This window comes from Garra rufa, chromosome 19 (genome assembly GCF_049309525.1).
Source record: "Garra rufa chromosome 19, GarRuf1.0, whole genome shotgun sequence".
NCBI lineage: Eukaryota > Metazoa > Chordata > Actinopteri > Cypriniformes > Cyprinidae > Garra > Garra rufa.
In genome coordinates, this window is record NC_133379.1 from 34,670,921 (window position 1) to 34,685,510 (window position 14,590).

The following is a 14,590-nucleotide window of genomic DNA, read 5'->3' on the forward strand; positions in this document are numbered from 1 at the left end:
CAAAGAGGATCGATCTCAGTCTTTACCGCTTTCTTAGCGATAAGAAGAAAAGAATGGGAAGATGCCTGCGGATGAATAAAACTTCCTAAAGACCAGCGTCTTTGATCTCTCTACTTTAGCCCTGATGCCTTTGAGGCTTTTAGTAGACCACAGCTACTGAAAGAGCTTACAAATGGCAGAGACAAGAAACGCTAGATACCATCCTGGCAGGATGAAACATGTCGACGCTTGTCTTGACACCGCAGACTCTAAAAGGAGTTTCTCAGTGTGGATTTTACTTGATATTCAGAGGCGTTTAGACTCCTTGTGGAAAAAAATAGATTGTAGGGAATTTGGTTTAAGCCTACACTTATATCTATCGCCACATGTAAGCTCTTTCCTTAGCTGCGGTAAAAATAGCAACAGGTAGCGTCAGTAGCTCACAGAGTGCATTACATGTCATCGAAAATATGTATTTTAAGTCTGTTCAGTTTAAGGTTGCTAACTCTACATTTTTGCATTTCCTGAAGGTGACAGACTGTTGAGCGTGAATGATGTCAGTCTGGAGAGCCTGTCACATGACACTGTGGTGGAGATTCTGCAGAGAAGCCCTGATGATGTCACATTGGTGGTCTCTCAACCTAAAGAGAGACTTTTTCCAGGTAATGGAAATACAGTGCGTTGCGAAAGTATTCATACCCCTTCATTTTTTTTGTTGCAGCCTTACGTTAAACTGCTTTAAATTCCCTTTTTACCCATCAATCTACACTCCAAACACCATAATGACAAAGCAAAAAAACAGGTCTTTGCAAATTTATTAGAAATAAAAAAACCTGAAATGATTCCGTTGCATAAGTATTCATACCCTTTATTGGAACACTTGAAATTGAACTCAGGAGCATTCATATTACTTGTAAATGTTACTACACTTCGAGTGGAGGTAACCTGTGAAAAATTCATTGGAATGAGCATGGTTTGAAAAGGCACACACGTCTTAAACACTGCATATCAGAGCAAAAACCAAGCCCTGCGGTCAAAAGAACTGCCTGTAGAGCTCAGAGACAGGATTGCGTCAAGGCACACGTCTGAGGAAGAGTTCAGAAAAAAATCTGCTGCATTGAAGGTTCACAGAAGAATGTATCCTTCATTTTCCTTAAAAGAAGAAGCTTGAAACAACTAGGACTATGCTTTGAGCTGGCCTACTGGCCAAACTAAGCAACTGATGGAGAAGGGCCTTGGTTAGACTGGTAAACAAGAAGCTGATGGTCACTCTAGTTGAGCTCCATGATCATATGTAGAGATATGAAAAACTTACAGAAGGACAAACATCACTGCAACACTCCACCAATCCAATATTTATGGTGGCGAGGCCAGACTCAACCCTCTCCTCAGTGAAGACACATGACTTGTCGGAGCAGAACAAAAGTTCAACACCACAAAATATAGAGAGAGCCTTAATGAAAACCCAGTCCAGAGCAGTTAGAACCTCAGACTAGGCAGAAGTTTCATATACTGTCATTAAAATATGTTAATATAAAACATATTTTAAAATACAGAAACGAAATCATTTTAAAATGTAAAGATTCTGAAAGCATTGAAGGAGATCCCATAGTAATTTTATATAGATTTACAATAGTAACAACAAATTATATTTTATTATATGACATAATTAATAGCATGTTTTAAAATATGATAGATCATTCTAAACATGGTGATTATTTCTGGATGGACATTCCAACATAATATGTGATATTTACCATCTGAATCTAACAACGTCAACAAATGGGAAAGTCAGCCTTCTATTAATTATCATGTTATTATTGTGCCTTTTAGCCCCAATAGCAGGGGTTGTTTTTTTAGCCCAAATACCATACTTTTACTTATTCTTTCGTTGTTTAAAAACTGCTGTTAAACAAAACTAATAATTCAGATTTGCTACTTAAATCTGCAACATTTTAAAAAACATCAAATATTAGATCAAGTAAGCATAGTATCGACTTTGCTCTTTTTGCTCTTTTCTGGTGAAATTTGTGTTGTCTACATGACTATACCATAAAAAGCCTCTTTTTACCTCTCTTAGACTCTCCTTCAGGAATCCATCCCTACAAATCAGCCACACAAAATCAAGAAGTAGATGTCGACTCTTCCTCAGAAGATCATACACGCTCCCCCAGCCCTCCTCCTGCTGTCTCCAGCAAAACGTCTCCACCTCAGTCCGTTCGACAGGGGAGCATCAGCTCGCAGGACTCCAGGACAGAGAGCGCCGGCCTCCTGCAAACAAATCTCAATGGATTCCATCGCAACGTTCCCACCGAGGGTCCCGCACCCCCTGACAATAAACCTTCTGTTGAAGTTACACCACCGGCTTTGCCCCCTAAAACCAGAAAATCCAAAGTGCCAGACGTTCCAAAAGAGCTGGAATACTCAGACAGAGGGGATTCAGACATGGATGAAGACACATTCTCAAGTAGCCAAGAGAAACAAAAGACTAAAAAGGTAGAATCAGTCTCTGTAGTGATTTAAATGAACTTTAAATCTCACCTCAAGAGTTTCTAGTCAGTCTTTTTGATATGAACTTTGAGATGTGTGCATTTTTTTTTTTTTTAATGTTTAAACTTCACAGAAAATATTAAATTGCTTTTTTTGGAATAAATAGGACAGTTCTTCCTTGCTCATTCCATCCCTCCTTGGAGTTCCCTGCTACATGCCATCTGATGCAGAACATAATTTGAGATTTTCAAACATTTTACATTTACACTGTGTACTAACCAGGTGTGATTTGACCATTTGTTAACAATGAAATCAATGTTTCGTGTCATCGATGATACTGTTCTAAGCATTCAGAATTTAAGATTTTCAAGTGAAAATAATATTTTTTAAAATTATTTTTTAAGATCAAAATTTATTTGAAATACATTTTTTTAAAATACATATTTTTAACTATCACTTTTGATGCATTTAATGCCCCCCTGCTGAATAAATGTATTTCTTCAAAAAAAAAAAAACACACACACACTGACCCCAAACTACATAGTATTTTAGTGCCACCTTAAAAAATGAAAAAAATCTAAGATTACGAGATTGAAGTTGTAATATTTTGAGAATAAGGTCAAAATATTATGAGAATAAAGTTTAAATATTGCGATAATAAAGTCTAAATATTTTGAGAATATTCTCGTAGTATTGTGACTTTATTCTCAAAATATTTCGACTTTATTCTTGTAGTATTTCGACTTTATTCTCGTAGTATTGTGACTTTATTCTCAAAATATTTCGACTTTAAAGTCGAAATACTACAAGAATAAAGTCGAAATATTTTGAGAATAAAGTCACAATACTATGAGAATAAAGTCAAAATACTTTGAGAATAAAGTAAATATTTTGAGAATAAAGTTGAAATGTTTTGAGAATAAAGTCGAAATGTTTTGAGAATAAAGTCGAAATGTTTTGAGAATAAAGTCGAAATGTTTTGAGAATAAAGTCAATGTTTTGAGAATAAAGTCGAAATGTTTAGATAATAACGTCAAAATGTTTAGAGAATTCAATCGTAGCTCCATTATACGATTAATCATGTATAAACGAACTTTAATCTCGTAATTGCTACAAATGAATTCTTGTGATTATGAATTTATTCTTGAAATTTTTAATAGTTGGAATACTTACTTCCAACTATTCTCGAAACATTTTGCCGTTATTCTCTAAACATTTTGACTTTATTCTTGTAATTTTGACTTGATCTCATAATTTTGACTTTATTCTCAAAATGTTTTGACTTTATTTTCAAAACATTTCAACTATATTCTTGCAATTTTTACTTTATTTTTTAAAAACATTTTGACTTTATTCTAGTGATTTCGACTTTTCTCAAAACATTTTGACTTTATTCTTGAAACATTTTGACTTTATTCTTCAAATATTTTGACTTTATTTTCGTAACATTTAGACACTTGTAATTTCGACATTATTTTTGTAATTTCAGCTGTATTCTCCAAATATTTAGACTTTATTCTCTAAACATTTTGACTTTATTCTTGCAATTTTGACTTTATTTTTGAAAACATTTTGACTTTATTCTTGCAATTTTGACTTTATTTTTGAAAACATTTTGACTTTATTCTTGCGATTTCGACTTTGTTCTTAAAATATTTAGACTTTATTCCTGTAATTTCCACTTTATTCTCGTAATTTCGACTTTATTCTTAATAATTTGACTTTATTTTCAAAACATTTAAACACTTGTAATTTCGACTTAATTCTCTAAACATTTCGACTTTATTCTTGACACATTTCAACTTTATTCTCAAAATATTTTGACTTTATTCTCGTATTTTTGACTTTATTGATAATATTTGGACCAATGAAAAATCTGTGTGGGCAGAGCTAAACATCACAGCCAGGTGACTGACAAAATGTTTTGTTGTTGTAAATAAAATAAAAAAATCACTTGTTGCTTCTGGTTAGTTCACGGTGTCTCACATATTGAATTTCATATTTATCAGTTCCACATTTCTTCGACCTTCCCTTTGAAAGCTAATATCAGAGTTTAGGTTCAGTACATACACATCAGTCACACAAACATCAAATATCAATGAAAACATTCTAACTGCTTGTGACTGTCCCTTGCTCCCTTCCTGCCCGATTGCATTTCTGAATAGAATGCAATGCAGTTTTGCATGTCAACACCATTAACCTCTGCCCCCTTGACCCTTGCATGTGTACGGCTGTGCACGGCCTTGTATTTACCCAGCTCTTCTCTGTTTACAGGGGGTTTCTCCCAACATCGTCGCGGAGACTTTAAGTGCTAGTAGCCCAGAAGTCAATAGCCTCCAGCCTGGAGATCTATTTGACGTTGAGCTGTCCAAAATAGACAGCAGTCTGGGCATTAGTGTCACGGTACTGTTTGGAAAGGTTTCCGCTCTCTTTTTTTTCTCCTTTGTTTCCCTTTGACTTACTTTTTGTGTGCGTGTGTTGTTGTTTTTGTACCCTTAGCCGTCGCTCCTTTCTGAAGCTCCTCGCTTGGCTTCAGTTTTGGGAAAGTAGATTTGGCTCTTTGCATGCAGATTTTTACAGGCATTTGAATTGATTGGCTCCTTCACTAACGGTAAAACCGAAACACGCTCAGCCAAGACCAACATGCCACATTTACAGTTGAATTGTGTTCTTAACCGAGAAGCACTAATGCCTGCATGGATTTGCATTCGCTTGTTTGCGGTGTGATCTTTTTTGAGATTTACGAACTTGCGATGATTTGTACACCTTTTTGTTTTAAAATCAGAGTTTCAGAATACTGCAATGAAATGCATTAATCATCATCTCACGAAATCAAGTGGTTTGGTTTGTGATTGTTAAAATGGGTGTTGCTGATTTTGTTAGATGGTTCAATCTAGTTTAATCATCATCATTTGAAAATGCTTCACACAGAGCGTAGGCATTTTTTTGATGCATTTCTTTATGGGTATACTGACATGTTTGTCTGTCTCAGGGTGGATCAAACACAACTGTGAGGCATGGAGGGATATACGTCAAAGGTGTCATTCCTAAAGGAGCAGCTGAGCTGGATGGGAGGATAAAGAAAGGTAAAAAAGAATTTATGTAGACTCTTCATTGTATACATCACTGTAGTACTTGGTGTACTGAATTTAATTTGTTGATTTTATTAAAAAATGTACAGTTTATTAAAATAATTGTTGTCTAGACATTTTACAGAAATAATGTCAATGTAAACAAAATGCATGATGCTAAAATAGGCTACACTTTCTATAAACAAATAATACCATAATGAAAAAAATATATATATAATCTAAAACATGCATGGTGCTAAAAATAGGCTACTTTTTCTTTTACTTAGGGATACTTTTTCATTTTACAGAAATAATGCTATAATATAATATAATATAATATAATATAATATAATATAAAAAAGGGCATGGATCTAAAAATAGACTACTTTTTCTTTTTAATAAAATTATATAATTTAATATAATATAATAATCTGCTGAATGTAATTTGTGTTAATTTTATTATAAAAAAAAATGATACAATTTAAAAAAATAATTGTTGTGTCTAGACATTTTACAGAAATAATGTCATGATGCGAAAAAAGTTATGGTGCTAAAATAGGCTACACTTTCTTTCCACAAATATAATATATAAATATAAAAAATGCCATAATGCAAAAAAAGGATAAAATAAAATAAATATATATTTTTTTACAAATATAATATAATATAATATAATATAATTACATTTTCTTTTTACTAAAATAATATAATATAATACAATATAATAAAATAATCTGCTGAATGTAATTTCTGTAGATTTTATTTAAAAAATATATATAATTTATTAAAATAGTTGTTTTGTCTAGACTTTTTACATTTACATAAAATAGGCTACATTTTCTTTTTACAAATGTAGTATAATATATAATATAATAAATGTACTGAATAAATTGTTGATTTTATAAAAAAAAAAAGATAATGTATTAAAATAATTGCTGTGTCTAGGCATTTTATATTTTACAGAAATAATGCCATAATGCTAAATAAATAAATAAATAATTGCTTAGTTATAAAAATAGGCTGCTTTTAATTTTAAAAAAATATTATATAATATAAAAATTGCATGGTGCTAAAAATAGGCTATATTTCATTTTTACTAATCTAATCTAATCTAATATAATAATATATAAAGATTCATTTCTTGTTTTATCGAAGTTACAGGTTTAGGCTTTTAACTCTATTTTCATTGTAAAAGGCTAGAAAAAAATTCAATATGCAAAAAAAGGCAATTCGAAATATTACAAATTCATCAATATCAAATAATATAATATGACGTTGTTATAATTTATAAATAAAATAATGCAATATTAATTTAAAATAGGCTGCACTTTCTTTTCACAAATATAATATAAACAGAGATAATGCCATAAATAAATAAAACAGGCAAAAACAATTTCAGTATGCAAATATTACATCATCAATATAATATAACAACATAAGATTTCGTATCATACATAAATAAAATAATGCAAACAAAAATGGTGTGACCCTGCATAGGACATGCAGTTAGGGAAAAAAATGCTAGTGCTACTGATCTCTGTTTTTCTTCAGCAGATTCCCAATTACAAAATTACAATTGCATAAACCTGTTGATTTTGTCCTACAGGTGATCGTGTTGTGGCTGTGAATGGGAAAAGTCTTGATGGAGCGACTCACAAACAGGCAGTAGAGACGCTGAGAGACACTGGACAGGTGAGAACTCTGGATGAGAGGCTGAACTGCGCCACCTAGAGGACTGCCTTTCATTAAAAGCTTAACTGTGTTTTTCAAACGAATTCCCACTGTCTAGGTGGTGCATTTGCTAATGGAGAAAGGTCAGCCCCCAAAAGACAGCATCCATGCCCCTCTGACCCCACAAGGTTCTGAACCTCAGAACGCAGCTGTGGAGGAATCACCGCCACCACCACCTCCAAAGAAAGCAGAATACAACTTCATTACTCCAGGTATGAGGTGGAATCAACACACTTGTTGACGAACGTATGTAAATGTGCTAGAGGTTAAACATGTGGGCTGCTTTTTGAACTTCGGAAGAGTACATCAGTGTCCTCTTACTTGTTTACCCCCTTTAGATAACACATTCGAGGTGGGTTTGCTGAAGAACACATCCGGTCTGGGTTTTAGTTTTAGTCGTGAGGAGAACATTCCCGGAGAGCCTGTGGGCTCCAGCATGGTCCGGGTCAAGAAGCTGTTTCCAGGGCAACCAGCAGCTGAGAGCGGCCGCATCGAAGTGGGCGACGTCATTCTGCGTGTCAATCAGACGCCACTCAAAGGATTGTCACAACATGTGTGTTACCTCTGCACTTTACTTATTAAATTCTATGAAACAAATCAAAGAAAATAGCATTATTAAAATGTGTTTTTTGTTCTTCGGTGTTTGTTAGGAGGTGATCTCTGCCTTGAGGGGAACAGGACAGGAGGTGACGCTTCACTTGTGTAGACCTACACCAGGGGTTTTGCCTGAGATGGACCCTGCTATTAAAGTAAGACTTGTAGTTTTCATCTCACTCATCTTAAATTACATCCATGCGTCACGTTCCTTTATCTAAAGGAAAATTCTGCTTTGTTTTTGCTCAAGAATATCAAGAAAAGACTCTCTCTTTTTTTTTTTTTTTTTTAACAAATTTAATTTTGGGTCTTATTTTATCATGTTTTTAAAAAAAGTTATTTGTAATGAGTGTTTTGTAAATTTAATTTAATTTGATTAAATTGTATTTTATTTGATTTTATTGATACATTTTTTTTAGCATTTTTAATTATTATTATTATTATTATTATTACTTTGATTTATTTGATTATTTTGTATGTCCTTTTGTTATTTTCGTTAAACTGAGTATTGATTTATTTTGAGTATTTTATTTTATTGATTGTTTTTACTGTTTTTATTATTATTATTACTAGTATTATTATTTATTTTGATTTATTTATTGAATTATTTTGATTTATTTAATTTTCATTTATTTTAAGTCGTTATTTTGTGTATCTCATTTGTGTTATTTTCATGAAACCGTATTTATTTATTTAATTCTTAGTTTATTTTGAGTTTTAATTTAATAAATTTTTTTATTTATAGTTAATGAGTGTTTTGTCTTAATTAGGGCTAGGGTTTTGTTGTATTTTATTTTGAGTGTTTTATTGAGTATGTTGTTTTGATTTCTTTTTTGGGATTTTTATTTATTTTTAGATTTGTTGTACTTTTTTATTCTTTGAGTATTTTATTTTATTTACATTTATTGAGTTTTTTTTTTTTGCTTGAATATTTAATTTTATTGAGTAAATTGTTTTATTTATTTATTATTATTGTGATTTTATTTAGCTTTTTTTAAAACTCTTTAATTTATTTTTAATATTTTTAGTTTTTAAAATTTTAGTTTTTAATTTATTTCAACTATTATCAGGCAAAAAACATGTCAAATTGGCTGTGCGGATCACTCCGCTCTGGCGACCCCTGATTAGAAGGGGAGTAAGCCGAGAGAGAAAGAAGAAGAATTTATTTCAACTATTATTTAGGATTATTGTTGTATTTTATTTTAATTCTTATTGTATTAAATTGTTTATCATTTTATTTATTGCATATTTTGTATTTAGTTTTAAGCATTTTTTATTTATTTGTTGTTTTTATTTATTTAGCTTTTTTTTTAGTTTATTTTGCATCTTTTTATTTTAAACCTTATTTTTTAATGTTTTGTTTTGTGGAGTTTTATTACATTTGCATTTTTTTTTGAGTATTTTTGTTGTTTCATTTAGTTTATTTTTATTTGTGGTTAGGGTTTTGGTATTAATTATTTTTGAATATTTAATTACAAATTGTATTACATTTATTTTATTTTTCCATTTTATTAAGTCTTTTTGCAATCTCAGTAACTCTGCAGTGGTCTACCAATTTTTTTGCACAAGCAACCTACATATTTTTTAAATATTTTACATATTTAAAATAAAATCTACAATTAACCCTCCCCAGACTCCTTTACCCTCTCCACGAAAGGAGCCCCATCCCAAGCCCCAGCCTGATCCCAAGACGAGCTCCCCACCTCAGACGGATCGCCTTCGGGCAGTGGGTCCGGTGGAAGAGGCTCTGGAGAGGCTGTTGCTGAAGTCGCCCAGTCGCAGGGACAGTTACAGCGACAGCACCGACAACGACGAGCTGGAGGAGGCCTTCGGCCCCGCTAACCTGGAGCAGGTCAGTCAAGCCTGGGACAGGAGTGTCTACCAGACCCCTATGGGAAGACTCCCATATGAGGCCGATATGGACGACACTGTGCGATCTGCATATTACTCCCCCAAGCTGTCCATGTCAAGACCGGATGTCACCAGAAGGTTTGTTAATTTTGTTAATTTATATGTGCTTTGATAGAAAAGAGCTTCTACTCTGCTTTGTCAGTCTACACAAGTCTTTTAGAAGTAAACACTGTTCTTGCATAAGCAGGCTTGGTTGTTTGATATAATTGGGCCCAGGTTACAGAGTTCTCTCCTGTGGGAGTGTTTTGCACAGTCCACAGTAAATCATGTGACTCTGTCAGATAGCATGACAGCCAGCAGCAATGAAACACTTGTTTGCATTGCTGAATGCGCAGTGATAGAGATCTGCAGCAAAAGTAATGTCGCTTCTTTTGACTGTAGTTTGCTTTGACATAATCTTTCTGAGCAGAAATAAAAATAAATGACAGGAACAGGTTGATGTGTTTTGGTTAGTATTTGTTTTTAAACAATTGCAAGTTACACCAGTTTCTTTTCATTTTTTTTCTGTTGAGATTTTTTCATGTTTTATGTCATGTTTCATTTCATTTTTAATTTAACATTGTTTTTCCACATTTTATAGTTTTCCCCACACATTTTATAGTTCCAGTGTCTTTTTTGTTTATATTTAATGCTAATTTTCATTTTAATTGTTAATATAACCTGTTTTTTTTTGTCAAATTTAATTTTTTATTATTTAGTTTCAATGTCCATCTCATAAAGTATTTATTTGATTTTTTGTATTATATTATTATATTATATTATTATATAATTATTATATTTTTATTTAACATCAGTATTTTCTTTCTTGCGGATTGAAAGTATTTATTAAAAAAAATCTTTAAAATCTTTTAAAAAATCTTAATGTTGAATGACAGTGTTTATTTTTTTCATTAATTTATTATAACTTTTAATTAATTTATTTAGACTTTTTTATTAGTCATTTTAATGCTGGATGTTACTTTTTTGTACCTGTTGTCTTTTTAATTTGAGTTCAAATCATAGTAATTAATTTAGGTATTTTTTATTTTAATTTCAAATATGTCTGTAGTTTTTAGTTGTTTTTATTTTCAACATTTTATTTTTAACATTGTTTCCATGTTTTATAGGATTTTTTGTTTCAATGTCGATTTTTTGTTTTTAATTCTATTTTCTTTCATGTTTTATTTTATATCTCAAAGTATTTTATTTAAACGTTTTTTTTATTTTGCAATTATTATATTTTTTATTTAACAGTTTTATTTTTATTTATTTATTATGCTTAGTTTTTGTGTCAAAGCATTTTGAATAAAGCATTTTATATTTAATTAAATTTTTAGTTTTACTTTTGTTTTGTTTTGGACTTTGTTAATTTTTTTAATTTTTAATTTAACCTTTTTTTTAATTCTTAGTTTTTTTGTTGTTGCATTGTCCATTTAATAAAGTCTTTATTTTATTTTTCTATTATATTATATTATATTATATTATATTATATTATATTATATTATATTATATTATATTATACTTATTTATTTATTTATTTATTTATGCTTCTTAGTTCCAAGCTTGATTATTGGAACTTGATTATTATTATTATTATTAAATTTTATATTTTTTTTTTCTAGGTTTTATTTTTTGATTCCTAAATTAAATTCTGATTTCAAACCATTGTCTTTAATTTTTAATTTAAGAATTTTATTTTTAATTTAATTTAAATTTAATATAATTAAATTCAAATTTAATTAATTTACAAGAAAAAAATCGACATTTTGAAATGAAGAAAATGTAATTTAATACAATTATATTTATTCTTTCCTTTTGACGGAGCATCTCACATTATGTCAATGTATGTCGCAGAATACATTTTTATTAATTTTCTTCCGTTTCCTGTCTGTGTCCTCTACTACTTCCTGTTCATCATCTTCATCCAGTGATTTGGACAGTTCTGCAGTTCGTATGTCATCTTCTCCAGCCCTGCCTGAGATTGGGATCCTGAGCCCCAGTCCAGACCCTCTTCCTCCACCATTGCCAAACCCTGTTAACCTCTCTCTTCCAAATCACGGCCAGGAGGAGGAGTTTATTCCTGTGAGTACTAATAGAACATTTCTAATGGAATATCCTGCTTGTGTTAAAGATCTCTCCTGTGATTAAGACAGGAATGTTTGTCATTGTAGGAGGTGGAGCTGAAGGTTTCTCTGGTAAAGTCTGATAAAGGAAGTTTAGGTTTCACCCTCACCAAAGGCAATGACAATAATTGCTACATCCATGACATTATCCAGGACCCTGCTAAAGGAGACGGCCGACTGCGTCCAGGGGATCGCATGATAATGGTATAACGAGTGTATATTTACTGCTGTCTGGGTTTGCAGAACTGTTTGAAATCAAAAAGAAAGAAAATCATGGATTCATCATTCATCAGAGCAATTTTTTTAAAATCATTGGTTTAATGTAACATTTCAGCATTTATGGTGTTTTTATTTATTTATTTATTTATTTATTTAGGGTTATTGTTGTATTTTATTTTAATTCTTGTTTTATTTTGCGTATTTCAGTTTATTAAATTTTGAGTTTTATAATTTTTATTTTATTTTATTGTGTATATTGTTATTTTTTTATTTTGTGTTTTTTATTTAGCTTTTATTCTTTTAATGTATTTTGTATTTCCTTTTGTTTTATTTTATTATACAATAACTATTTTATGGGGACTATCTCAAAAATGTTTGTTAAAATTAAATGTTAAAATATTCAACTTAAACTACCATAAAAAATGTGGTTTGAGTTGGTATGATTTAAGATTTTAAAGAAATCTCTAATGCTGCATTTATTTGATTAAAAATGCAGATCTTTTGTAACATTATAAATGCCTTTACTGTCAATTTTGATAAATTGAATGCTTTCTTGCTGAATAGAAGTATTCTTTTTTTTTTTCGAAAAAAGAAAAGAAAAGAAAACAACCTTAAAAAATCTTTAAAATAATCTTTAAAAATCTTAAACTTTTGTATGAAAATGTATATATTTTTAATTAATTTATTATAATTTTTCATAAATTTATTTATACTTTTTTTGTCATTTTAATGCTGGATGTTATTTTATTATCATTGACGTTATAGCTTTTATCGATATATTTAAAAGTTTTTATTTTTATATTTTTTTGTTTTCATTTAAATTTTTAGTTAAAATCTTTCAAATTAAATTAAAAACTAAATTAAAATGTAAATAATTAATCATTTATAATTTTAATTTCAAATATGTCTTTAAAGTTTTTAGTAGTTTCTATTTACATTTTTTCTTTTTAAGTACAGTTAAACTAAATTAAATATAAAGTTGAACTAAATATTTCAAGCGGCTGAAGAAATTATACACTTTAAAGTGTGTGAAGATTTCATTGACTGCTTCAATGATGCTGGAATAATCAATGAAGTTATTTAATTTTTTTACTTTGTTTGCCTCTAATTTTTTTGAGATGGTTTGTATTTTTATCTTTTCTGTTTTCATTTTTTTTAGTTAAGTTTTAATTAATTTAGTAATAATAATTTTTATTTATTTTTTAAATTAGTTTTTATATTATTTCATTTTTAGTTTTATTTTACACTATTAAACAAAATAACAAAACAAAAATATAATGCTTTTATAATATAAGTGTCAGTGAAGTTTATTTATTTTATTATGTTTGCCTCTTAGCATTGACATGTTATTGTAGTTTTTATTAATATTTTTTAAATAGTTTTTGTTTATATTTTCTTAATATATATAATTTTATATATATATATAAATCTTCAGATTTTTCATACTCACCTGAAAACAAGTCATCAATACTATTATCAATCCATTTGTTGACATATTTTAAGGTTTAATTTTGCAGGTTTTCATGAATACATTACCATTTAACACTAACACACATGGACTAAAAACTGTTATTTTACTCATTGTAAAGCATTTTCATTCTTCTTCCTCTGTTTCTAGGTGAATAACACAGACGTCTTTGGCATGAACCACACCGAGGTGGTCAACCTGGTGCGTGCCGCCCCTAAAGTCGTGGACCTCGTGGTCGGCCGCATCCTAGAACCTCCCAAACCACCAATAGAGGCCCACCTCCTTCCCGACATCATGTTTCAGTGCCACGACGAGTCCTTAGGTAATGGAAACATCAACGTATTTGGTAACCGATCCTCTTTACCACTCACTGCCTTCGGTGTTCTCAGAAATACCCAGAATGCTCCCGGGCAAGTGGATTCAACCAATTCATGTGGCGCATTAGTATTATCTGACCGTCAGAGGTCAACGGGGCTTTACCGGGTCACACAAAAACACAGATATCCTTCAGGATAAACAAAGCCCACCTGCGTTTCACTGGAAAAATGAGCTCATGGGGTTAGACAACAAGCCAGATAAGGGTGTCAGGTTTCAGCTTGCTGACAAAAAAATCGAAAGAGAGAAAAAAAGCTGGTGTTGTTAGGGTTAGCGCAGCTAAGTGTTTGTTTTCTGGGCGTCTCTTGCAGGTCTTGTTCTCGATGGAGGAAGTGACAGTGGGCTGGGCGTGCTGTACGTAAAGGACATCATCCCAGGATCCGTAGCCTCTGCGGAAGGCAGTTTGAGACACTTGGATATCATACATTACATTAACGGCGCCCCGACGCAGGATCTGACCTTGAGCGAGAGCCGCAGACTGTTGCAGCTGTCACTGAGGAATCTCAGTCTCAAAGCCACCAGGTGAGTTACTCACGTTCACGAAAAACTCTCCGAAGATCATCTGTATTACTTTCAGGTTTTGGAAAGATACTTTTGATGGACTTTTTGTCAGTTGTTATGTGATGTGTAACACTTCTGGATGAGCGCCG

The 14,590-nt window shown here is 31.1% G+C and overlaps 1 protein-coding gene across 3 annotated transcripts in view; it reads left to right on the forward strand.

Annotated features, from left to right (window-relative positions):
* Positions 1–14,590, forward strand: part of ptpn13 (protein tyrosine phosphatase non-receptor type 13) — an 82,525-nt gene that overhangs the window by 53,569 nt on the left and 14,366 nt on the right. For 2 of the 3 annotated variants that reach the window (XM_073824459.1, XM_073824457.1), the window contains 13 exons: positions 510–641; positions 2,060–2,475; positions 4,744–4,887; positions 5,462–5,555; positions 7,147–7,232; positions 7,330–7,483; positions 7,610–7,824; positions 7,922–8,020; positions 9,499–9,854; positions 11,684–11,837; positions 11,927–12,082; positions 13,716–13,887; positions 14,252–14,462. In XM_073824459.1, the coding sequence (XP_073680560.1) occupies positions 510–641; positions 2,060–2,475; positions 4,744–4,887; positions 5,462–5,555; positions 7,147–7,232; positions 7,330–7,483; positions 7,610–7,824; positions 7,922–8,020; positions 9,499–9,854; positions 11,684–11,837; positions 11,927–12,082; positions 13,716–13,887; positions 14,252–14,462 (2,389 nt within the window). The remainder of the gene's footprint in view (positions 1–509; positions 642–2,059; positions 2,476–4,743; positions 4,888–5,461; positions 5,556–7,146; positions 7,233–7,329; positions 7,484–7,609; positions 7,825–7,921; positions 8,021–9,498; positions 9,855–11,683; positions 11,838–11,926; positions 12,083–13,715; positions 13,888–14,251; positions 14,463–14,590) is intronic. The other variant, XM_073824458.1, reaches the window with a different exon arrangement.